We start from the raw sequence: 23,198 nt of genomic DNA, 5'->3' as shown, positions 1-23,198 counted from the left end.
TCATACATCTTCTTGATAATGCGCCAGAGGACTGTTCGATTTGATGGCATTACTCTTCACATGCAACACGATATCAACTAACCGTAAATAGACTCCCTCGATCCGTGGATACAGTTCGCCTCTCGGCTCGTTGCCTCTCCGGGAATGGATTCCCACTTCCACATGGATCTCTTGAAGGACGATAGAATCAACTACTATATCTCCAATATATTGGTGCAGTCCGTCATATGGTCTTTTGCGCAGTTCAGGATGATATATTATACGGGCTGTTGCCCTTGGGCATTCAGCTGCTACTATCTTCTCTCTTCGGTACCTGCAGCAGTAACCAAGTCAAGATGACGCGTCGAGACATACATACACATTGGGATATCTCTTTCGAATGGACGGACCGGCACCGTACAGGAGAGAAATTGCGCCCATTGACGTTTACGTATGATAAACTGGCAGATGAGTGCATTGCAAGGCTTCACGAGCTCTCGCCTCCCGAGAAGTATCGCCCCAAGGCTGGAGAGCCAGCAATCAAAGCACCCAAGCGTGACTTGCTAGCATTAGTCGAGAAGCATGCAAAGGACGATCCTAAACTCGAAGAGCTATGGACGGAAATAAACACGGTTCCCGATTGGGTCGACTGGGATCAAATCAAAAGGGGGCAAGAGGTGTTCTACCGTTACGGCATGGCGATACTGAACGTAGTAAGTATTCTCTGTGAGGTGCCAGAGACTCACACTGATATCTCCTAGTTGAGCTTCCAGAGTCTACTGGGCGGGATGTAAGTGTTCATCATCCTGGTCTGAAGCCTCCTATATTAACTTCTATAGGGGCGCCAACCGTGTCGTCGAAACATTGGCCAGGACTGGGGGATTTTCTGCAGAAGTCGTGCGGCGGAGACTTCTAGAAACCCTTCAGCATATTCTCCAGGTGACATTCTCACTGAACTCTATCAAGCCTGGAGGCGCAGGTCATAAGTCTTCAGTAAGAGTGAGACTGTTGCACTCCTCCGTTCGGTCCCGGATCCTGGAGCTTGTCAAAGAGAAGCCCGAGTACTACGACATCGAAGTCTTCGGTATCCCAATCAGCGACCTCGATTGCATCGGCACCATCAACACGTTCTCAACTAGCGTTGTCTGGATAGGTCTTCCCCGACAGGGCATCTACCTCAAGGAGAAAGAAATCGAGGACTACATAGCTCTCTGGAGACTAGTGGCGTACTACATGGGTACACCGCACGAGATATTCGCAGACAAGCCGACCGCCAAGGCGTATATGGAGTCGATCCTGGAATTTGAAGTCGACCCAAAGCCGATCGGACAAGTTCTTGCCAAAAACATAGTTATCGGTCTTGAAAACACAGCGCCTAGCTTCGCCTCGAAAGAGTTCATGGAAGCCATGGCCAGGCATCTCAACGGTGAAGAACTCTCTGACCGCCTAGATATTCCAAAGACAAGTCTCTACTACCAGACTCTCATCTACGGCTACTGCTATCTTGTCATGGTGATAGCATATTCCAACCGGGTTTTTCCTCTCTTCGACAAAGCGTGGATTGCGGTTTGTCTCTCTTTTCCATGCCATAGTTTCAATTCTAACAAACGCAGTTTCGCCGGAAGATGTACTACAGAATCATCACAGACAAGGAAAACGGCCTCGGCGGCGAATCCATCTTCGACTTCAAGTACGTCCCTTGGTTCACCCGCACGACGAAATTGGGGACACGCAAGGCGAAACGAGTATCAAAGCCGGGTGTCGAGACCCTCGCACAACTAGGCGTCTTTGCTTTTTGTACTTCGGTAGCAACTATTATCTACGGTGCTGTGGCGGGCGCTCGGCTTCTGGGTCAGCAGAAGCTGTTGCGTGCATGGTGACGGCCTATACCCACTCCCTATTTATTCCGTAGCAGCCCGTCCATGAATCTTGCCTATACAGGTAGCTAGCAACTCTATATTCCAATCAAGTGTGTTTAGTAGTGACCGTTAATCACGCCAGGAACAAATGTCACTTGGCTGAAGTCACTGTCAATCCTTGCACGGCCGTGCTGGATCTAGACCAAGACCCTGGCCCTCGCCATCGCCATGATGACGACATCCCCATCAACACCATCAAGCATAAATCCCGACCATCGCGTGCCACATTTCCAAATATAAACGATCAAAATAATACCCAAACCTTATTCCCTGAGTCACACATTGCTCTGGAGAGTAATTCGCAGAATGCCCTCCAGCCTCCTAACCTCCTTCCTGGGCGCCCTGCAAGCCTGCGTCTCCGTCCTCCTAACCCTATCCTACGGCGCCGCTGCGCGCAAACTCGGCCTCATCCAGCGCTCCTCTATCCACGACGTCTCGGGGCTCGGCATGAAGGTTCTTCTTCCCGCTCTGATCCTCGTGCATCTAGGTGAGCAGTTGCAGCTAGGGAATGTGTTGAATTATGTTCCTGTTGCGGGTGCGTCTTTCCCTCTCCACACCCTGGCATTGACCCACGTTAATTAACTAGTTGTACAGTCTGGTCAATAACATACACAATCCTCTCAATCCTTCTCGGGCGCTCCGCAAGTAAGCTCCTCAACTTGCCAGACTGGGTAACGCCCACCTGCGCCTTCAACAACACGACCTCGCTCCCGCTTTTGCTCCTTCAGAGTCTTGAGAGTGTAGGGAGTTTGAAGATGATTGTGAAAGACGGCGAGAGTGTTTCTGAAGCTGTTGCGCGCGCGCAGAGCTACTTTCTTCTTTGTGGAGTTCTGTCCAAGACGATTGGGTATGTTGTAGGGCCGCATATGCTTACTGGGGGGGATGTTAAGGATAGTGGTGGGGATGGGCATGGGGATGGACAGCGCCGTGACCGATACTATACCGTTGAAGAAGGCGCGGATGAAGAGAGTCCCCTTCTTAGCCGGAGCCGGGCTCAGAAGACGAAGCCGCAACCCAAGGACATCGCATCCAAACTCGCCCGCTGGACTAAGAAGGGAATTACTGTCCTTTCGTACCGACTTAAGGAGAACATCCTTCCGCCCTACGGCAACCCCACAGCGGACATGGCGATCCTGTGTACGCTTATCGGCGGCGTCCTTGGTCTCGTCCCGCAATTGCACAAGGCATTCTTTAATACCTATGAAGAGGGTGGGATTTTCAACGCGTGGTTAACGAGCAGTATCAAGAATGTCGGGAAACTGTTTACAACGTTGCAGGTTTTTATCGTGGGTTGTGAGTTGGGGGTTAGTTTTGAGAAGATGAAGGGTGGTAATGACAACGTCGACGGCGATCGAGACCGAGATGATAGAGGTAGCGGTGGCAGGAACTCCAGGTCCACGAATCCAGGCGTCAAGGCCGTCTTGACGATTTTCTTGATTCGACTTGTTGTTTGGCCTGTGTATGTCTTCTTTTCCCTGTTTTACCTCTCCATTACCATCATACATGGGCCATGAATACTAACGGTGTTACTCGAAACAGCCTGAGCATATCCCTCATCTACACCCTTGCCAAAAAGACCACCCTGCTTCGCTCTGACCCGGTCCTCTGGTTCTCCTTGATGCTTATGCCCGCTGGCCCGCCGGCGCTGGTTATTCAGGGCCTCGCGGAATTGGCGAAGGCGTCGGAGAGGACGAAGATGGTTATTGCGAAGACTTTAACGGTTTGTTTTCCCTTCTTTTCTTTTCTCTTACCGTTCCTTTCCTTGAAGATGAATGAATGATTTGATTTGTGTTGTGTTGTGGACATGGATGGAAGCTAATGGTAGCGTGGCAGATTATGTATGTCCTCTCGCCGGTTATATCGTTTACGATTACGGGGGCGTTGAAGGCTTGTCAGGGGGTTTTGGATGAGAAGGCGGCGTGATTGTCGGTTGGAGTAGTTGGGGTGAGGAAGGGGAGGTTTACAACTACGCAGTATTTATAGCGATGACTCGCTTGTCGAAGACTTGATTCGATTTAGAAGTTGAACTACATCCTAAACATGACACTCAAAAGCACGTACACAGAGCGGTCGACGCAGGGTACTTCGTCATCGTCGTACTCATCGTGCTCGTCAACCGAACGCATCATATTGATGGTTTGAAGCGTAAAACGAAGGTTTACTTCTGCAATCATGCATTAGCGATAGGACAGCAACGCACAGGAAGATAACATACTCCGCACTCCTTGCATTGACAGTTCTGGCCGCAAGAGCAGGTATTAGGACCGGTGCAGTTGCAAGTATTACCAGATCCGCAGCCACAGCCAGCCATTTTGAATGAAGAGATAGACTAAATGTCCTTGAGAAGTTCTGTTTCGTTGTGGATAAGCGTGAGAATGTAGTCCTGGTTGAGAATCTGATTATCCACGGATGAATAGAAGCAACAGTAGATCTGATTTGGAGAGCAGCGGCGGCTTATATGACTGCGGGGAGGCGATGTGGGGAACGACAAGCGATCATAATGAGGTCAGAAGGCTGCGTTCCACGGTACAACATGGTTTCTAAACTACACTTTGGCTGTCGTTGCCTGTGGGAAATGCGTGGTTATTGGGCGAAAGGTGATCGAGGTGTCATGCTATAATTCTATTTGTAGGTGAGATGCGACTCTAGAGGATCCAGGATCTCCATGTCGGAACAGTACGGAGTATTGTACGCTGGGTAGAGGTAGATTGGGTGTTGGCTCAGGGCTTCACCGGCTGGCTGTGCCACCGTGACGACACTCGTGTTACGGAAGTTCTAGGCTGTGTTCTGGCCGGAGCGTTGAAATCTGGGGATCATCCGTCCGGTTATGCAGTCTGTTTGGGCTCCCGAGATGCAGTAGTAAGCGCACAAGTAGGCGTAGGAGTACTGCGTGAACCCCGTAGTAAGGCGTCTAGCGCTAGACACTCGCTGACTGTGACTCTGTCCTTCTGATGCCTTGCTGCTGATAAATGATGGTTGTCTGGGCCAATGATATCGACGAATAGCCCGGGAATGACTGTTACCTTCCTATCACGCTCGTCACTTAAATACCTAGGTATCCGCAGTAATGCGATGATCTGTGGCTTTGTTGGATGTGCTGGGTCGGGTCTACTAAGTCAGCTGAAGCAACTTCAAAAGTTAGTTCTGGTATAGGTGACAACTCTGATATGTCCCCTGCTACGTTATTCTGAGTCCGCTGTGTTGTCTGGCACAAGCTGGGAACACATAGTGACTTGGCAGGGCAGGGCAGTCTTGGTGAGAAGTGGCTCATCTTAGGCCAGCATCAGATATTCTGGACCTTCGACCGGACCGTTTCAGGAGGTGAATACTCGAGGAAATGGAATGGTGCGGTAGCGGCGCTGGCAGAAATATGTACTGAGTTGACAACTTAATATCCTTGTGAAGGTGTACCGTAGGACTGCGCGGACAAGAGCTGGGAAGCGAGTAGTGAATACCACAAAATCCAGTGTTGTCAGGCTAGAATCAAGTTTCATCTCATGAATCTAGCAAAGTTGAGTAAAGCCGCGATTTCGTGCTCTCCCCCGACAGTTGACGGAATGACGGTTGAGCTCCGGAGAAACAGTTCTGACCATCGCCGATTGCTTCAACCTCATCCCTCCGTCTAGCCTCCAGCTTTCTTCCACCTCTTCACCAGATCCTGTTCGCTGCTCGACTTTACTCTTTGTCTCTCCTCCAATTCACAAGACCAAGTTCTTGCCTCTCTTTCTCAGCCAGACTATTGCTCTCACACCGATCGTCTCGTCGCCTGGTGGAGCTTGGCGCCTTCCCCAGTACCTTCGGGCCCGGTAAGACCTCAACCACTCCACCCGATCTGAGCTCCTCCCCTCTCGCGCCTTCAACCTGCTGCTATCGACAGTCTATCACTCCGTCTAACCAAGATTCTCAGTATACATCTCCGAGGTAAGGGTTGAAGGGCTCCTGATCTGGATCGAGCTCAGGGAAGGGTACTGAGCTTCCACAAGCATCAGGGACCCACCACTGATATACGTCTGCTCTCCTGGTTCTTCTACAGAGCCGGGCGGAAAGGGCAGATAGGAAGTATTCGATCTGGCAGACTCTCCCCGTTTCTATTCGTCCTCCCCCGCGGCCCCCGACACCTCCGATCCTCTTCCTTCCGATCCTACTCCCTCTCCTCCGAGCGCCGATACCCTCTTGAACAGCCTCCCGACCTCACCGCGGCGAGCAACCCTCAGCAACGGCCATCGTTCGGGTATCATCGAGCGCTTGACCTCCACAAACCGTCGCCGTCGCCGCAGCCCTACACTTGATTCCCTTACATACGGACTAAGGGGTCCTGCGGATCACTCGGCGGCAGGCGAAGCTCGCCTTCAGGAACAAAACAATATCCAATCCGGTGCCCCTTCTGAGGGCCATCCTCCTTCCCCCAAGCGCAGGCGCCTGGCAAATATGCGACCAGATGGAATCACGAGCACAAATAACTATTCCCAGTTGTCGAAGGGCGGGGCCGCCTCGCCCGCTCAGAAGGCGGCCCTTTCTCGAGCTCTGAATGGTCAAGCATCGTATTCTAGCTCAAATGGAGATACGAATATGGATGGAGTCCAGAAACCTTCAAAAACATCATCTTATTTCAACCATGATCGGGAGGAGGTGACGAGAATCCTCATCCAAAGTCTCTATGAACTTGGTTACAGTGGCTCGGCGGCTTTGTTGAGCAAGGAAAGCGGCTATCAACTCGAAAGTCCGGCGGTGGCTATCTTCAGGAATGCAATACTCGAGGGACGGTGGAATGAGGCGGAACGTATAATGATCCAATCGTTCCAGCCGCTAGAGCAGGGAGACAGCGAGGACGAAACAACAAGCACCGAGAAGCTGGCTTTAGTGGAGCACGCCGATAAGAGCGAAATTCTCTTCTATATCCGGCAGCAAAAGTTCTTGGAATTTTTGGATGCTAGAGATCTGGGCGCAGCGTTGAAGGTTCTTCGCTACGAACTAACCCCTCTGAAATACGACACCGGTCGCTTGCACGCTCTTTCAAGGTGCGTTTTGACCACCTGTATTCTGTGCAGTTACTAACTGCAGCACTAGCCTTCTCATGTGTCCTCCGGAACACCTGCATGATCAGGTCAGCTTAGACGGCCCCATTGGCTTTTCTAGAGAGCGACTGCTATCAGAACTATCAAGTAAGTGCTAATTATGCTTTCAATGAATCATCAGTCTGATGATCGACTAGAATCTATTTCTCCGTCGGTAATGATTCCAGATAATCGATTGGCAACGCTATTGGATCACGTCAAGCAAAACCAGATCAACCAGTGTTTATATCACAACACAGCGGCATCTCCATCTTTATACTCAGATCACATGTGCGATCGGAATGACTTCCCTTCTGGGACAAAATTACAACTTACTCAGCATTCTGACGAGGTTTGGCACTGTCAATTCTCCCATGATGGTACGAAGTTGGTCACGGCGGGCCGAGACAGCAGCGTTATCATTTACGACACGAGTACTTTCGCTGTGCTCCACAAACTGGGGGAGCACGAAGCCGGTGTCGCTCATGCCGTTTGGAGCCCGGATGATACTAAATTGATCACTTGCTCCCAGGATAGAACAGCTCGTATTTGGAGCATGGAGGTATGCGCCTTGATTCGTTCGGCTTGCACCAACTGACAATATACAGACCGGACGATGTCTCTTGACTATTAACCACCACCGACATCCTGTAACGGCGGCCGTCTGGGCTCCTGATGGGGAATCATTTGTCACGGCCTCTCTTGACGTAAGTTCGCAGCTGTGCCACTGGAGCATCCGTGGCCAGTCTCTCTACAGGTGGCCCAGCGGTTTCCGCGTTCAGGACTGCGCAATCACACCCGATGGCCGGCGTTTGATTGCCGTGGATGTGGAGAAGAAAATCCGAGTCTTCAACTTTGTTACACGCGAGGAGGAATACACACTTCCCTTAAAGAGCAAGGCCACTTCCGTTGTTGTCAGCAACGACTCACGGCACATGCTCGTGAATCTTACTGAATGCCAAATTCAATTGATCGACATCGAGACGACGGAAGTTATCCGCCGTTTCCAGGGTCAAAAGCAAAGTACATTTATCATCCGAAGTACCTTCGGCGGAGCTGCGGAGAATTTCGTTGTCAGCGGCAGCGAAGGTGAGAATTTCCGTTCCCCTTTACTGACGCGTGCTAATTGCTCCAAGACTCTCGTATCTATATATGGCATAAAGAGAATGGGACACTTGTTGAGACGCTTGAAGGGCACCTACATGGTTGCGTTAACGCGATCTCGTGGAATCCTGCTGACCCGGGCATGTTCGCCTCCGCAGGCGACGACTGTTTGGTCAAAATGTGAGTTGGTAGCGATGATTTGCATGAGGGTTTGGCGCTAACATGTTACAGCTGGACTCGAGAGCGCGACGCACATCCTGCCAGTACGCCTGGGAATAGGCGAGCCGCGTTGGGAAATGGCTATGCTCGGACGAGCGCCTTGCGGTCGACGTCAAGCTTCTAGAATGCTTTGTCTCATCCACTGCTCTACGATTCTTCATGGTTTATCCTCTGCATATACACGATTTCGCCACAATACAGGTCGCAGGCGCCAACATTTTGGTCTCACAGATTGTCATATCCTTGCATTCGTTTCCGGGCGTTGACGTCGAACCTTTTAATCTTATCTTAGTATCTCCATCCAATGGGTGCTGCATATCCATACACGTTTTGTTTTGACACTCCCCATACACTGGTTGTCCACACATTGTTTACGTATTCATCCATCCATCCCCAATATTTGTCTTTGATTTTGGTGACCTGGTTCCGGCGGTTCGGGAGTACGTTGGGTCTAACTATCCATTCTTTGACTTTGAGTGACCTTTTTTCATTATTTTTGCTGGTCTGGCTTGGCTCGATTTGAACTTTCTATCCACACATGCTGCTCCCATTTGATATCGACCACTTTGTGGCTTTCTAGACTTGGTTTAGCTTCTAGTTAAGGGGTTGGCTGACTGCCCCGCATATAAATGGATAGTTATCTATTCAGTACAGTGCCGGTAGTCATACAGTCAACCAGTCCTTGTAGCGGAAGTGCCTCCGAGCAAAAAAAAACAAAACTAATATTTGTGATTAGATTGCTACGTCTTCAGAAAGAAACACACACAGCAAAGACTAGAAAGATTGAATCGAGCTGCGTAAATAGGTAGCCCAACCGTCCCGAGACAAGACATAAAGATATTCTTTTGTTTCGAGGTATGCATTACCGCCTGAATGGTGCGGATTGGCGTGTAACTTTTACTTCGGAAGCAGGAAAAATCATTAGCCTGATGTTTCCTCTTCTGTTTTATTTCCCTCTAGTCTTTGCGTCTCGACGGCCCGAACGCCCGAGGAAATCCGGAGAGCAGTTGTTGGCTTACCAATTTGGTTATTTTCCCGTTTCCTCCACTCAGTTTGGACGCGTCTTGCCTTGATTTGACGTCCTTGAATGTGCCTGGATAGAGGAGATTGTTGTGGGGAGGTTTGATCTCGAGGGGTTTGCGAGTTTAGCGTCAAAGTTGCGATCGTTATCAGTGAGACATTTTCAACATTGCGGAGAGGTATAATATGGAATGAGTGACAGGTAGTTTAAGAAAGGAGATCAGCGACTGTGCATTCATTAGCCGACTGTCATTCAGCGGGGGTAGTATTGGGACTTGGGGAAAAAAGACCGGACTCACCATTCATAGGCATCTCATCAATTTGCGTAGAGTAGTATAGTTCAATATCACGCAAGATACGCACGTCATCGCTCGTAACAAAGTTAATGGCAACACCCTTGCGGCCGAACCGACCGCTACGACCGATACGATGGATGTAGTTTTCACGGTTTGTTGGGAGATCGTAGTTAATGACGAGAGAGACTTGTTGGACATCGATACCACGGGCCCAGACGTCCGTGGAGATCAGAACTCGGGAGTTACCCTGGCGGAAATCTTGCATGATACTGTCACGTTCCTTTTGCGGCATCTCTCCGTGCATGCTTGAGACTGTGAAGTTGGCTTCGCGCATCTTGTCCGTGAGCCAGTCGACTTTTCGGCGGGTGTTGCAGAAGATGACGGCTTGTGTGATGGTTAGGGTGTCGTAGAGGTCACAGAGGGTATCGAACTTCCACTCTTCCTTTTCGACAGCGATGAAGTATTGTTTGATGCCTTCTAGTGTCAATTCGTCACGCTTTACCAGGACGCGGACAGGGTCCGTCATGAACTTCGTGGTCATGTCAAGCACGTCGTACGGAAGGGTAGCGGAGACAACAACGACTTGAGTAGCCGGGGGGAGGTAACGGTAGACATCGTAAATCTGTTCGCGGAAACCACGGTTGAGGAGTTCATCTGCTTCATCGAGAACCAGCATCTTGATGTGCCGGGTGCGTAGATGACGTCTCCGAATCATATCTGCGACACGACCGGGTGTCCCCGAAACGACGTGCTGACCGTAGTCAAGTTTCCGAATGTCTTCACCGATGTTTGTGCCTCCGATACAAGCATGGCACTGGACGTTCATGTAGTCGCCGAGGGCCATAATAACAGACTGGATCTGGGTCGCAAGTTCGCGGGTGGGGGAAAGGACGAGAGCTGTTTCATTAGTACTGGGTCGCTGTAGTAGTAGTCGGTGCCGGCATACCTTGAGTCTCGCGAACGACAGTATCGATGACCTGCAGAGCACTGATAGAGAATGTCGCCGTTTTACCAGTACCGGACTGCGCTTGAGCGATCGTGTCGCGACCCTTGCAAATCTGAACGATAGCGCGCGACTGAACTGCTGAGGGAGACTCGTATCCATAGGCGTAGATACCGCGGAGAAGGCTTTCCTTCAGGTGCATGTCCTCGAAGGTGGGAGCGACGGTGACCTCCCTGGAGGTGTTAAACTCCATCTTGTCTGAATTTGGGCCGTAAGTATTCGCGCTTTCAATTCAGTCAAAGACAACATACCATCAGCTCGTCTGTCGATTCCGTCCGCCATCTTGAATTAGTGAACAAAGAGTAATGAAAGAGATGTCGTTGTAGTAGTGGAGGAAGCTCGAGTCCGCAGCGCGACTTTTCGCTGGATTCATGCGACCGCCAAGGTCACGTGCCGGAATATCGCCGCATTTGAAGGCGCGGCAACCTGCAAGCTTTCCAAGCAGACATTGTTGGTGATACTCCAGATTGATTTCTGTAATTCAAACAGGATGGTGCTCGAAGATCAACGATTTATCCATGAGGACCTGGAGAGATTAGAGCAAGCTATCGCGGACCGCGTCGCAGAAGAACCCCGTAATGTGAGTTGCTCTGGCCGTTTTTCTCAATCGCCTATCGCTAACAAATGGGATCCTTTACAGATACGTGAACGTCTCGCTCGCGACCATGAGGTCGCTCATTTCTTGAATCGCATAGACGAACAATCGAAGAGATTACTTGAAATATACCAGAACACCGAAGGCGAGCGGGAGAAGGAGATCCAGGCCATCTCGACGGGCGATCAATTCGACGAATTCTACAAACGTTTGAACGAACTTAGAGATTTCCACAAGCGCTATCCAAATGAGCCAGTCGAAAATCTTGAGAGGGCATACAAGCGCCGCCAACCTGGCGAGGGCGAGTCAATTGGAACGGAGGTTGACACGATGTTCACTGGTGAAGAAGGATACGGACAGTTCCTCGATCTCACAAGGCTCCACGACCAGTACCTGAATCTGCCGGGTATCAAGCGGATATCATATATACAGTACCTCGACAACTTCGATGCTTTCACACCGCCGCAAATGTCAGTTAAGCGAAACAACAAGCTCTCAGACACATATTTCCAGTATGTAGGAGAGCTCGCGAACTACCTTGAGGAATTTATCAAGAAAGCCAGACCTTTGCAGGATCTCAGCATGATCTTTGCCAGCTTTGACGATGATTTCGAGAAACAATGGGCAGCGAACCAAGTCCCCGGCTGGTCAGAAGAGAACGCCAACGACGGAACACAGGGTCCGAAAACGGAAGGGTCTGGCGAGGGTATCTGGTGTGCTGACTGTGAGAAGGAGTTCAAGAACGAGAACGTGTACAAGAATCACTTGACAGGAAAGAAGCATATTCGGGCCGCAGAGGCTCGTAAAGCTGCAGGCGCTTCGGGCGAAGCGCCTGCGACGTCCGCGAGCAGTGGAGTTTCAGGTACCCAACGCTTAAAAGAGCGAGCAGTTGCAGAGCGTGAGCACCGCGTCCGTTCGTTAGCCAGAGTTCTCATCAACGAGCGCCAAGCAACAAAGATCAACGTCGAGCGGAGGCAGGGTATGACGGAGCGAGAGCGTCAAATGGAGCTTGATGCAATGCTTGCAGAGTCTGAGGACGTTGGTGGCAATCGCGGGGCCGAATCCGATGATGAAGGGGATGACCGGGTCTACAATCCTCTCAAGCTTCCCCTCGCTTGGGATGGAAAGCCTATTCCTTATTGGCTATACAAACTGCACGGCCTAGGTGTCGAGTACTCTTGCGAGATCTGCGGTAACTACGTTTATATGGGTCGCCGCGCATTCGACAAGCATTTCTCGGAGGCGCTGCATATCTTCGGACTGAAATGTCTCGGAATCACGTCAAACACCAATCTCTTCCGTGAAATCACCAAGATAGATGACGCTATACGGCTGTGGGAGAAACTGGAGCAGGACCGCAAGAAGGATAGAGACCTTCGTGACAATGTGGTGCAAATGGAGGATGCAGAAGGCAATGTGATGCCAGAGAGGATATACCTTGAGTAAGTTTCTACTCAAGACTTATGCGTAAGAAGCATGCTAACCATTATAATAGTCTCCAGAAGCAAGGTATTCTCTGAGGTGGATGTTACCGTGTTTTCATATTTGGTCTTTTTACATTGTGTGGCCGAACCCTGGCGTTGGCAGGTATCCTTTCATAGTTTATACCATGTGGTTGTGAATAAATGGGAAAATCGAACCTCCAGTGTACTGACTGGGACGTCTAGTGCGCCTTGTATTCTATCCAAAGCTTCTATGTGGCCTAAATTACTCTTCCGTAATCTTCATTGTCCTCGGCACTGGATACCCTCTATCATCACGTGATATCGCGTACCATGGACGCGTTTTGTGCACTTCGAAGTCCGCCTTCCCCTCTCCGTCCTTTCAAGATCTCTTTCACCCTTCTAAGCCACCTAACGTTGACTGAAGACTGCATGAGACGCTTATAGATCGTTCAGCAGATCTCATGGTCTCTATACGAAGTAGGAGAGGTGTCGCGCTCCGTCAGACACCACAAACGACCCACACAATATATGGGGTTCAAGTTCACCTTCCTGTGTGATTTGCTCTCGTCTCTTGAGGACAACCGCGTCGTGAAGGCAGCAACTGAGGCCCGGAAGCACAACCCGGATGCCCGAACAGTCGCAAACTGGTTTTCCCGGCATGGCAAAAAGATTCGCGACCCCGATACCGACCAAGTCGCCCTCCTTTCATGCATGTTCCCAGAGAAGCGAACGGATTGCGTTTACTGGTTGCAGGATACCGGATTAGCTAGGGTTATTGGCCGGTGTTTGCTCCTTGGGTCTTCTCGCCGTGAGGAGCTCGAAAAATGGCGCATATCCGGCGGGGCAGATCTCGGTCAATGCGTGGAAAATGTGATGCGACAAGCAGAAAACCATCTCATCAGTGGTCAAGAAGTCACTGTGGAAGAAATTGACGTCGCGCTGACTCAGATTGCCTCTAGATGTCGGTTCTCCGGCCCGAGCGTTCGACGCCAGCGTTCGGCCGTTGACGTGGAGCAGACGCTTTCTCCTCTATATCGCCGCCTGAGCAGCAGAGATGCGAAATGGTTGACTCGGATGATATTGAAGACTCATTTCTCTCATACGATACCGGAATGGCTTACTATGCAGGGCTTCCATTTTCTGTTACCACATCTGTTGCTCTTTCAAAATTCATTCGAAGCTGCTTTGACTTTGCTATCTTCTGAACCCATCATTCATTTCCCTCCCAGGCCGGAGCCGGGATACGCCAAGGACCTAGGCAAAATAGCCCTACATCACATCTTCCCAAAAATTGGGATTAAGATAGGACGCCCAGAGTACTATAAGGCGCGGGGCATCAAGCATTGCTGCAACATGATTGGACAAAAAAGAATGAGTGTCGAGAGGAAATATGACGGCGAATACTGCCAGATACACGTCGATCTCACCAAACATCCGAATTCTATTCAGATATTTTCCAAGAGCGGTAAAGACTCCACAGCAGACAGAGCCGGTGTCCATGCGGCCGTCAGAGAGTCCTTGAGAATAGGTAAAGATGGCTGCAAGTTCAAACGTCGCTGCGTGCTGGAGGGCGAGCTGCTCGTTTGGAGCGACAGACACCACAAGATAATGCCGTTCCACAAGATACGTAAGTTCGTCTCTCGATCTGGCGTTCTTATCGGAACAGAAAGCGATTCTCCGTTAGTTGCTCCGAAACAACCTTTATATGAATATGCTGACATGACCAGACCGCAACCCTACGAACGCTTAATAATGGTCTTCTTCGACATATTACTCCTCGACGATGACGTCTGTTTACGAAAACCGCATCGAGAGAGGCGGCTGCTGTTGAAGAACACAATTCAAGTGGTCTCGGGAATTGCGGATATCGCTGAACAACATGTGATTGATTTCTCTCATAAGGATGGTCAATCAAAGCTTGAAGCGCTTTTCTCATCGGGGATTGCCCAACGATGGGAAGGCTTCGTCCTGAAAGGATGTGAAGACCCATATTTCCCAATTCTGACTGATTCCGGGGCTGGCTGCGAAGGTCGCTGGATCAAGCTGAAGAAGGATTACATTCTAGGATTAGGTGACACAGTGGACCTTGCATTGGTCGGGGCCGCATATAATGCTCGTGATGCGACCGCCCTTGGACTGGTGAAGAAGGAGACGTGGACGCACTTTTTCATTGGTTGTCTCGAGAACAAAAAAGACATTCTCCGATACAACGCCGAGCCGAGGTTCCAAGTCATTGATGTGATAGATCATCATGGTATGAGCCAGCCGAATATGAAATGGCTCAACACATTTGCCAAGTACGGCGCCCGCAGCGCGGACTCGTGCAATGAGTTTGACTTCGAGAACGCAAGGCCAGGTATGCCGCAGATGGACGTCGTTTTCAAAGCGCCGTTTGTTGTTGAGATTATGGGAGCTGGATTTGAAAAACCGTCGGGCGCTCGGTATTACACACTTCGCTTTCCCAGGATTCTAAAGATCCACTCCGACCGCTCGATCGAAGATACTGCTTCTTTCCAAGAACTGCAGCTTCTAGCAGAGCGGGCGGTATCAGTCCCGTCGGATGATATGGCAGAAGAGGAGAAAGAATGGGCGAAGCGTATTAAATCGAGCGCTTCGATGCCAGGCTACCTGCCAGATCGATCACAAAGCGTCTCTACAACCGCTAGCTCGCCGGTGTCCGTCAAGACCGTTCCCATACACGTTGATGATCGCCTGACATCATCCAGTTCGTCAGACGGTTGTCATGAAGCCAGAGGCAACGTCTTAGCGAGTATTGGGAACGTTGCGATACAGCGGAATACGAGAAAGCGAAAGGCGTCGCCGGCGACATCTGAAATTCGCTACAAAGGTGCCTATATAGGACTAGGGGAAAGCCGTCAGACGGTAGAGAAGGTGACCGCCTCAGTATTAAAGGACGCATCCTCTGCAATATCCTTGGTGGCAACAAGGAATGATTCAAATGTCGACCGAGTCGGCATTAGCAGCCAAAAGAGTTCTGGAAGTACGCTCAACGAGCGAGTTGAATCAGCCACGTCTCCCCTCACCACATTTCCAATCTTCATCCACTCCGGAACAGGATTTCAATCTCACCCAACGGTCAAAAGTCTCACCAACATCTCACGCAATCTAGACGAATTCCTCGCAATACTGATACCCAAGGACCACACCCCCAAACTGAATTTGCGAAAGACCATCATCGGGATAATCTTTACCGATGACTCTAAACACCCCCTCGAGTCAACAATACTCTATCTAAACGAGCAGATTTCCCGAGTACTGGCGGCACGCTCGTCCACCTATCCCACCAAAGGCCGAATATTCATCCTTGATTCGAAATTCAGCCAAGTACCTATCAAATGGAAACACAATAGATATTGCCTCCGCGAGACCTGGGAGAGGATCAGCAAGACATATTTCTACGCTTGTATAGCATGGGACGCGGAACCATGTTTCGGGTCTAGGTCTAAGGATTGTCTCGATGAAATTCCTAGCACTACGGACGATATTGATGGAGATAAGGGCCTCGACAAAACACCAAAGCGACATCACGGTCAGGCTGAGGGTCGTATACCCAAGCTTAGAATCTTGTTTGATCGGAAAGAGATCTTGGTTTTGGGGGAGTTTAGTTCGTTGGACCCTTTGCTTCGAGTTGGTATACCTTCAGGATAAAGCGCTTGATTTTGGTTGATTCCTAATTATATCACGATACGGAATACCCAAATGAATAATTTATAACTATTGGAATATTCTTCAATGAACTGTGGAGAAGAGGCATGGACACATGGACATTCGCTGGATGTGGTATCATATTTGAATATAAACTGCAGGATATATAGAACACGACAACCATAGCAACAACAGCCATAACTAGGCTTTTAATGCCCATATACACCAACAGGACAACGCCACGCTAGCCGTGCCTGCAATGCGTTTGGATGAAAGAAGAAAAGAGGAAACAGGAAGAAGAAAAAAGCAGAATACGGAAGGCCAGCTAGAGAAGCACTTCGATAAATGGATCACTCGCCCGCCTCCCTTCTCGCGCGGACATCCCTCATCAACGCCTTAGCCTCTTCAACCTCGACCCCATCCTGGCACAACTCCCCAGCAAGCTGATCCGCGCGCTCCAAATCGCCATGCCGTAATGACCACCTTGCAAGCCACAATCGCGCCTTGGAAGTCGTAGCCGTCGGCCCCGTCCCATGCCACGACTCGTCTTCATCGCCGCCATCAGTCTGTCGTCTCCTTGCGCGTCGACGATTCGCACCAGAGGCCGACGCATCATCATCGTCATCGCTATCCGAGAGATCGGATTCCTCGTCGCCATCGGGCTGCCCGCCTGTTTCCTGCTGCAGAGTGAGTTCCATGTAAGCGGCTGCTTCTTCCTCGTCGCCGAGGCGTTCATAGAGACTTGCGATCTGGTGCAGTGTTTCCGGGTCGAGGATTTTGCGGCCTTGGTGCTGGGATGGGTCTTCGGCGTAGTATGAGCCTGCGACGAGGGCGCGCTTGAGCGCTTTAATGCTTTGCTCGATGCGGCCCATTTTCGCGTAGCAGGATCCCACGGCCTGCCACATTTTCGGGTCGTAGGGTCGAAGCGCTGCGGCGCGCTGGTAGTAGAAGAGGGCGTAGAAGGACATGTCTAGGACTTCATAGGCTTGGCCGAGACCGTACCAGGCGCGGTAGTCCTTGCGGTTGACATCGACGGCGCGGCGGTAGGATTCGATGGCGGCGTGTGTGTTTTTCATCTCGATGTATTCGTGGCCCATGAGAGTCCAGGCGGAGAGGAAGTTGCGGTCTAGGGTTAATGCGCGGCGGAAGTACATGACTGCTTTTTCGTGCTCGGATTTCAGGGAATAGTAATTTCCGACAACGCAGCATGTTTCGGGGCGGAATTTGTCGGTGGCTGTTGCGACTTGGGCTACGAACGCTAACTGGGGTCTAGCGCCCATGACGTAGAGGATATTTGAGTAATGGTCAAGACTGTCGAGGCGGTGCGGGGATGTGATTAGGATGTCTGTGAAAATGTGAGATGCTTCTTCGAAATCTGTCCAGAGTTAGTTGTGAGTGCTGAAGCGGTTGTAGAAAGCTGAAAGCTGTACCTTTAGAGTGGTAGTATAGTAGAGCTCTCTGTGTTTTGAGGAATGCGCTTGCAGGGAAGATTGTTTCGAGTTCAGATAGAGCTTGGTAGGTGTCTTCGGTGGCTTGGTATAGTTCCTGGCTGCAATGGACGTGGAAGATGAGAGTCATGATGTTTTGGGGAAGGTGTTCGACAACTTGTTTCAACTGCACGCGGTTAGTGACTCGAGGCGAAACAAATGAAGTTTAAGGAAACGCACATCTTCAGTGCTTGCAAGCAGGTCGTTCAACTCTTGCCATGCACCCCAATGGAAAGGATTCAGATGGACACTCCTGATCAGCCATTTCCTCGCCTCTTCTTCGTTTCTTCCCTTGATCAGGATGACTCCGTACAGGTACTCGAGCCATCCGTGGTTCTGGTCTTCGAGCCCTTTCTCCTGACGCTCCGTGAACCAGGTCTCTAACCCCCGGGCAAGATCTGGAAGTTCCCGGTTGACAGTCGCACCTCCGTCGGCCGGACCGAGAACCATTTCTGTTTCTTCATTCTTTCGCTTTTCTCCGGCCAGATACTTGGCGTACAACGCAAGGAACAGGGACTTCTGGCTAAGCTTCGGATAAGGGTTCTTCGCTGTGCCGATGTCTTTTCCTCCGCTATGTGAAGATGCTCTCGACTTGCCTTTCTGCGATGTCAATGAGGGCTTGGGTTTTGGATTCGGGGAGGAGGTAGACAATGAGACTGGCGGTATCGTTGGGGGAAGAAACACTGAGGCGCATCGGTCGTATTCACGGGTGTCAAAGTAAGACTTGGCTAGCAGGTATTTGTGAGATTCTTGAGCTTCCAGTGCAGCTTCGACCGGGTCTTGCGTTCGGAGGTAGGGGTTCTGCGGAGGAGGTGGATCTGTGATGTCCATCGGAGAGTCTGGATCCGTGTCATAGCTGTCAATTGGGACAATTGAGTCGAGGATTTCTGCTGCCCTATAGAATTGAAGTGAGCATTCGAGCAAGAGTAAGCTTGGTCAGCTTCCATACCATTTCGCGGACTGATATAAACAGCGTTCGGAGCATTTGATGGCCGCGTCTTCAAGTTGATATTTCAGCTCCTTGATGTTGTCTTCTGCGAGATTGGCGGCCATGGTTAAGCCTGGAGTGAGACCTGACGCCGGCGCAGGTCTCCCGCGTGTAAGATTGGCGAGAAATCAACTGGTTGCTGCGACCTTGCAGTGTTGCAACAGCCTTGAAGCGCGGAGCGAGTGGATTTCCCGATTGGGGGACGCGACAAACAAACAGTGCAAACCGCGGGGCAACGGGGTGGGCAGTCCCGACAGTACGGCGTAGAGCCCATACTACACTGTAGGCTAATGTGGTGCTCGATGCTGTGCTCCTTTTTCCAGTTACTCCGACTCCGCACTCGACGAGACCGCCCTTTTGTTGGCCCCTGCCCTCGATTTATTCATTGGACTTTTCCCAGCAGTTCTCTCGCTGTCTGACCTCTGTTGAACTCCCAGGGATTCCTCAATTGCTCTGTTTGCGCCTGTCTCCCTCCGTTCTTCCTCCGTCGCATACTCCACAATGTCTTCCTCCTCGAGTCGTGCTGCCTTCGAGGCGGTCTTCCCCTCCCTGGCTCAGGCTATGCTTGATCACGCGAAGAAGTACAACCTGCCCGCAAATGCTCTGGAATGGTTCTACAAGGTACTGTAACACAACCGGTCCTTCACAATTGGAGAATGCTAACCTTCCTGGTTTTAGAACATCGATACGAACGTCCCTGGTGGAAAGCTCAACCGCGGTCTCTCCGTCCCCGATACTGGTGTTGCGCTTCTTCAGAAGCCCTTGAGCGATGAGCAATACAAGGACCTTGCCACTCTTGGGTGGTTGACAGAGTTGCTTCAGGCCTTCTTCCTGGTCAGCGATGACCTTATGGACGGCTCGATCACCCGCCGCGGCCAGCCCTGCTGGTACCGCCACCAGGGAGTCGGTCTGATTGCCATCAATGACGCTTTCCTGCTCGAGTCCGGTATCTACATCATCCTGAAGAAGCAGTTCCGTTCCCACCCCGCCTACGTCGACTTGATTGAGCTTTTCCACGAGACCACCTGGCAGACGGAACTGGGCCAGCTGTGCGACTTGATCACCGCGCCCGAGGACAAGGTTGACCTCGACAACTTCTCCATGGAGAAGTACATGTTCATCGTCACGTACAAGACCGCCTACTACAGCTTCTACCTCCCCGTTGCCCTGGCGCTGCACTACCTCCAGCTTGCTACCCCCGAGAACCTCCGCCAGGCTCACGACATCCTCATCCCGCTCGGCCAGTACTTCCAGGTCCAAGATGACTACCTTGACGCCTACGGCGACCCCGAAGTCATTGGAAAGATCGGAACAGACATTCAGGACAACAAGTGCTCTTGGCTGGTTAACCAGGCCCTTCAGCGCGTCACTCCCGAGCAGCGCAAGGTGCTCGACGCCGCATACGGCCGTAAGGACAGCGAACAGGAGGCCAAGGTCAAGCAGATCTTCCGCGAGCTGGATCTGGAAACCGTCTACAAGGAGTACGAGGAGAAGGTCGTTGGTGAACTCAAGACCAAGATTGCGGCTGTTGATGAATCCGATGGCTTGAAGAAGGGGGTGTTTGAAGCCTTCCTCGGCAAAATCTACAAGCGCAGCAAATAGACGACATACATTGTATCTACGCCACTTTATTAGTTGAAACACTCTATAGTATAGACTAGAACGATTGGATGACATGGTTAAAATAATTTCGAACCGTCAAAAGCACTGACCAACAGCCTCCGTTTAGCCAAGAAACATCGAGTCAGGTAGTCAGGGGAGTAGTACGAGTCCGCGCGTACAAAGTACATGCAGAGTAAGAGGAGTCGGCAGAGCAGCCATTGCTAGTTGTGATAGACTGGAGAAGCGCAACAATGGACCATTTCAGGTACCAGGCCCGGGCTACTCCTGATCCAAGCCTGTTGTTTACTTCGTCTCTCCAGGTGAAAACTTGTCGCGACCGTAAGAAGCTTGACCCCACCGGTCCAGACCCTCCTTGTCTGTAGACCCTGAGTGGTTTCAACCCTGTCGATCCCGTCTGCCGGCGTGTCAGCAACGGCCACTCTAACTAAAAATAACCAAGCTACGTATACTTGGTAACAAATATATGAAACGCGCCTCCCTCTCCTTCCCGTTTCACTGTCCCTGCCTCTGCTTCTTCTCTTTTTCCTCGGTCTTTGTCAATCTTTCCTTCTCGCTCATCCAATGTTGCAAATTCACTATGTGGCGTCACGTCATCCTAGCAATATCCATATTGCTTAACATCACCCATACCCATGCCTTTAGGGAGGTCGAGCCCGTCGGCGAATGGCCAACAGAACTTTACAAATCGAGCTCTGTCTTTGGCACAGCGGTGTATTCGTCGCGGCGGAGCATAACCTGCAACAACGGTCTCTACATTTTCCTCTCCCCGCGCGGCGATAGTGTCGCAGCGCATGGTCCAACCATCCTCGACCAAGATGGGGAGCTTGTATGGACGAGTGAAGAGGGTACTTACGGGGCGGTATACAACCTGGATGTTCAGACGTACAAAGGATATCCGTATCTCACGTTCTGGGAGGGCTATGATAAGCTTAACGGTCACGGGGAGGGCACAATCCGCATGGTATGGTTCCCCGAAACCTCGGATTCTCGCAAAACTAACCCAAGACAGCTCGATGAACAATACGTCGAGCGGTATGCAATCCAGGGTCCGAACGATTTATCTGCCGACTTGCACGAATTCAAAATCACTCGCGACGACACGGCGCTCTTCACCGTATACGATGTTCAACCCGCCGATTTGCGAGCGGTCCGTGGGCCGGAGAGGGGCTGGATTTGGGATAGTCGATTTGTGGAGGTTGATATTGAGACGAACGAGGTGCTTTTCGATTGGCGCGCATCGGAGCACTTCAATGTGACGGATGTGACTGTTGATAACCCCGAAAGCTCAGGATGGACTTACGGCCATCCCAAGGACTTCTTTCACATCCACAGCGTCGACAAGGACGCAAAGGGCAATTACCTCATCTCGGCCCTCCACAATGATCATCTTACTTATCTTAATGGCCGTACGGGCAGCATCATCTGGCGACTCGGTGGAAACCATACCGATTTCGAAGATCTCTCAAAGGGGAGAGCATCAACCTTTGGCTGGCCACACGACGCCCGCTTCACTGAGGACGGCGAGGCAATCACACTGTTTGACAACATGATGCCAGACGACAAAATCAACCGCGGTCTCATAATCGACGTGGATCAGAAAGGCATGACCGTCAAGCTCCGCAGTGAATACCGCGCCTATGGACACAATGGGGTTACACCAGAATCTAGACCGCAATCTGATGGCTCCGTGCAGGTCTTGGACAACGGGAATGTTCTCGTCTCGTATGGCCGCAATGGCGCAGCGTGGACCGAATTCAGCGCCGTGGGAGTTCCCATGTGTCATACCCAGTTCGGGCCCTTGTCTAGTTTCGGCTCAGGCAACCCTGCGTCTTACCGGGTCAAGAAGTACTCGTGGCATGGGGATCCAGAGTCGACCCCTGCTTTTGAGATCGAGGGGTATGAGGCGTATGTTAGTTGGAATGGGGCGACTGAGGTCGATAAGTGGGTTCTCGAGGGTGCAGAGGTTTCACTTCCCTACCCCGAGCCGGATCTTGAGACCGATGCTGAGTCTGACGACGAGAAAATTGCGACACACCCGGATATGGCGAAATCTGACACTTATTTCTCCGCTATTACCACGGTGAAGAAAACGGGGTTTGAAACGAAAATCAACATCCCAACTGGTACGGACCACCCCTACCTGCGTGTCCGCGCCCTGGACAAGAAAGGCTTAATCATGCGCACTTCGGCCGTCCTTCCCTTCAAGCCGACCATTGATGAGCCGGATCGTCCTCCAAATCCTCCCAGTGAGACAGAGTCTCATGGGTCCGCCGGTCTCTTCTTTGCCGGCGCCTTTGCGACACTAGGCATCGCTGCCTGCATCTTACTTGTGCGCCGCTACTGCTGGACATTCTGCATCGGGAGTTATCGACAGCTCCGGGTCGGACGGCGTCGATTCCTGCCCTTGAATCTTCGAGACACGGAAAGCAGTTGGGAAGAGTACTATGCCAATGAAGAGCAGGAGGTCGGCCTGCATATAGTGAGCGAGACTGAGAGTGACGACAGCGACATTGAGATCTCAATACTCGATAACCCGCGCTTGTCCCCGGCCTTGCTGTCGCCGAATCCGAACAGGACACCGAGCTTCCAGAGTACTTTGACCAGCGCCGAGGGTGGGCGGCCGATGTTGGTTCGGACACCTAGTACGCGTAGTACTGCGAGCTCCAGGGCAAAGCAGCAATGACATCTGCTGAGCTGCAGAGGTAATAATTTCTTGGTGCCGGTCATCATTTATTAATGAACAGCGAGTATTTATAACAAATTGACAACTAGACGGTTACCCAATATCAGTAGCTATATA

The 23,198-nt window shown here is 51.1% G+C and overlaps 9 protein-coding genes across 9 annotated transcripts; 7 read left to right on the top strand and 2 right to left on the bottom strand.

Annotated features, from left to right (window-relative positions):
• Positions 1-335: 335 nt before the first annotated feature.
• BDV17DRAFT_296375 (oxygenase MpaB family protein) lies at positions 336-1,859 on the top strand (the record flags this gene model as incomplete). Its single annotated transcript, XM_073763281.1, has 4 exons — positions 336-692; positions 741-769; positions 819-1,545; positions 1,593-1,859. 4 exons carry the CDS (start codon positions 336-338, stop codon positions 1,857-1,859), a joined length of 1,380 nt encoding a protein of 459 aa, XP_073610264.1.
• A 345-nt stretch (positions 1,860-2,204) lies between these two features.
• On the top strand, positions 2,205-3,821 carry BDV17DRAFT_296374 (Auxin Efflux Carrier superfamily; the record flags this gene model as incomplete). The annotated part of the gene is made up of 4 exons (XM_073763280.1): positions 2,205-2,433; positions 2,493-3,357; positions 3,438-3,618; positions 3,732-3,821. 4 exons carry the CDS (start codon positions 2,205-2,207, stop codon positions 3,819-3,821), a joined length of 1,365 nt encoding a protein of 454 aa, XP_073610263.1.
• Positions 3,822-6,326: 2,505 nt separating this feature from the next.
• On the top strand, positions 6,327-8,399 carry BDV17DRAFT_296373 (WD40-repeat-containing domain protein; the record flags this gene model as incomplete). Its single annotated transcript, XM_073763279.1, has 6 exons — positions 6,327-6,916; positions 6,966-7,060; positions 7,111-7,514; positions 7,561-8,041; positions 8,089-8,236; positions 8,288-8,399. The coding sequence occupies 6 exons, from the start codon at positions 6,327-6,329 to the stop codon at positions 8,397-8,399; spliced, it is 1,830 nt and encodes a 609-aa protein (XP_073610262.1).
• A 1,103-nt stretch (positions 8,400-9,502) lies between these two features.
• BDV17DRAFT_296372 (ATP-dependent RNA helicase eIF4A) lies at positions 9,503-10,876 on the bottom strand (the record flags this gene model as incomplete). The annotated part of the gene is made up of 4 exons (XM_073763278.1): positions 9,503-9,522; positions 9,595-10,488; positions 10,538-10,792; positions 10,846-10,876. 4 exons carry the CDS (start codon positions 10,874-10,876, stop codon positions 9,503-9,505), a joined length of 1,200 nt encoding a protein of 399 aa, XP_073610261.1.
• Positions 10,877-11,046: 170 nt separating this feature from the next.
• BDV17DRAFT_243648 (SF3a splicing factor complex subunit PRP9) lies at positions 11,047-12,976 on the top strand. Its single transcript, XM_073756005.1, has 4 exons — positions 11,047-11,174; positions 11,235-12,631; positions 12,685-12,776; positions 12,857-12,976. The coding sequence occupies exons 1-3, from the start codon at positions 11,085-11,087 to the stop codon at positions 12,707-12,709; spliced, it is 1,512 nt and encodes a 503-aa protein (XP_073610260.1). The 5' UTR covers positions 11,047-11,084; the 3' UTR covers positions 12,710-12,776; positions 12,857-12,976.
• Positions 12,977-14,238: 1,262 nt separating this feature from the next.
• BDV17DRAFT_277147 (ATP dependent DNA ligase domain protein) lies at positions 14,239-16,368 on the top strand. Its single transcript, XM_073759406.1, has one exon. The coding sequence runs from the start codon at positions 14,243-14,245 to the stop codon at positions 16,301-16,303; it is 2,061 nt and encodes a 686-aa protein (XP_073610259.1). The 5' UTR covers positions 14,239-14,242; the 3' UTR covers positions 16,304-16,368.
• Positions 16,369-16,416: 48 nt separating this feature from the next.
• BDV17DRAFT_277145 (anaphase promoting complex subunit CDC23) lies at positions 16,417-18,919 on the bottom strand. The gene is made up of 4 exons (XM_073759405.1): positions 18,737-18,919; positions 17,968-18,682; positions 17,731-17,914; positions 16,417-17,675 (listed from the first exon to the last, which is right to left on the bottom strand). The coding sequence occupies exons 1-4, from the start codon at positions 18,838-18,840 to the stop codon at positions 16,651-16,653; spliced, it is 2,028 nt and encodes a 675-aa protein (XP_073610258.1). The 5' UTR covers positions 18,841-18,919; the 3' UTR covers positions 16,417-16,650.
• A 154-nt stretch (positions 18,920-19,073) lies between these two features.
• Positions 19,074-20,461, top strand: erg20 (bifunctional (2E,6E)-farnesyl diphosphate synthase/dimethylallyltranstransferase). Its single transcript, XM_073759404.1, has 2 exons — positions 19,074-19,396; positions 19,454-20,461. The coding sequence occupies exons 1-2, from the start codon at positions 19,277-19,279 to the stop codon at positions 20,375-20,377; spliced, it is 1,044 nt and encodes a 347-aa protein (XP_073610257.1). The 5' UTR covers positions 19,074-19,276; the 3' UTR covers positions 20,378-20,461.
• Position 20,462: 1 nt separating this feature from the next.
• Positions 20,463-23,187, top strand: BDV17DRAFT_277140 (arylsulfotransferase family protein). Its single transcript, XM_073759403.1, has 2 exons — positions 20,463-21,359; positions 21,408-23,187. The coding sequence occupies exons 1-2, from the start codon at positions 20,862-20,864 to the stop codon at positions 23,079-23,081; spliced, it is 2,172 nt and encodes a 723-aa protein (XP_073610256.1). The 5' UTR covers positions 20,463-20,861; the 3' UTR covers positions 23,082-23,187.
• Positions 23,188-23,198: the final 11 nt, after the last annotated feature.

Source organism: Aspergillus undulatus, assembly GCF_047715775.1.
Source record: "Aspergillus undulatus strain CBS 261.88 unplaced genomic scaffold BDV17scaffold_91, whole genome shotgun sequence".
Classification (NCBI taxonomy): Eukaryota; Fungi; Ascomycota; class Eurotiomycetes; order Eurotiales; family Aspergillaceae; genus Aspergillus; species Aspergillus undulatus.
The sequence above is the reverse complement of the archived record's forward strand: the minus strand, read 5'-3'. Positions and strand labels throughout refer to the sequence as shown.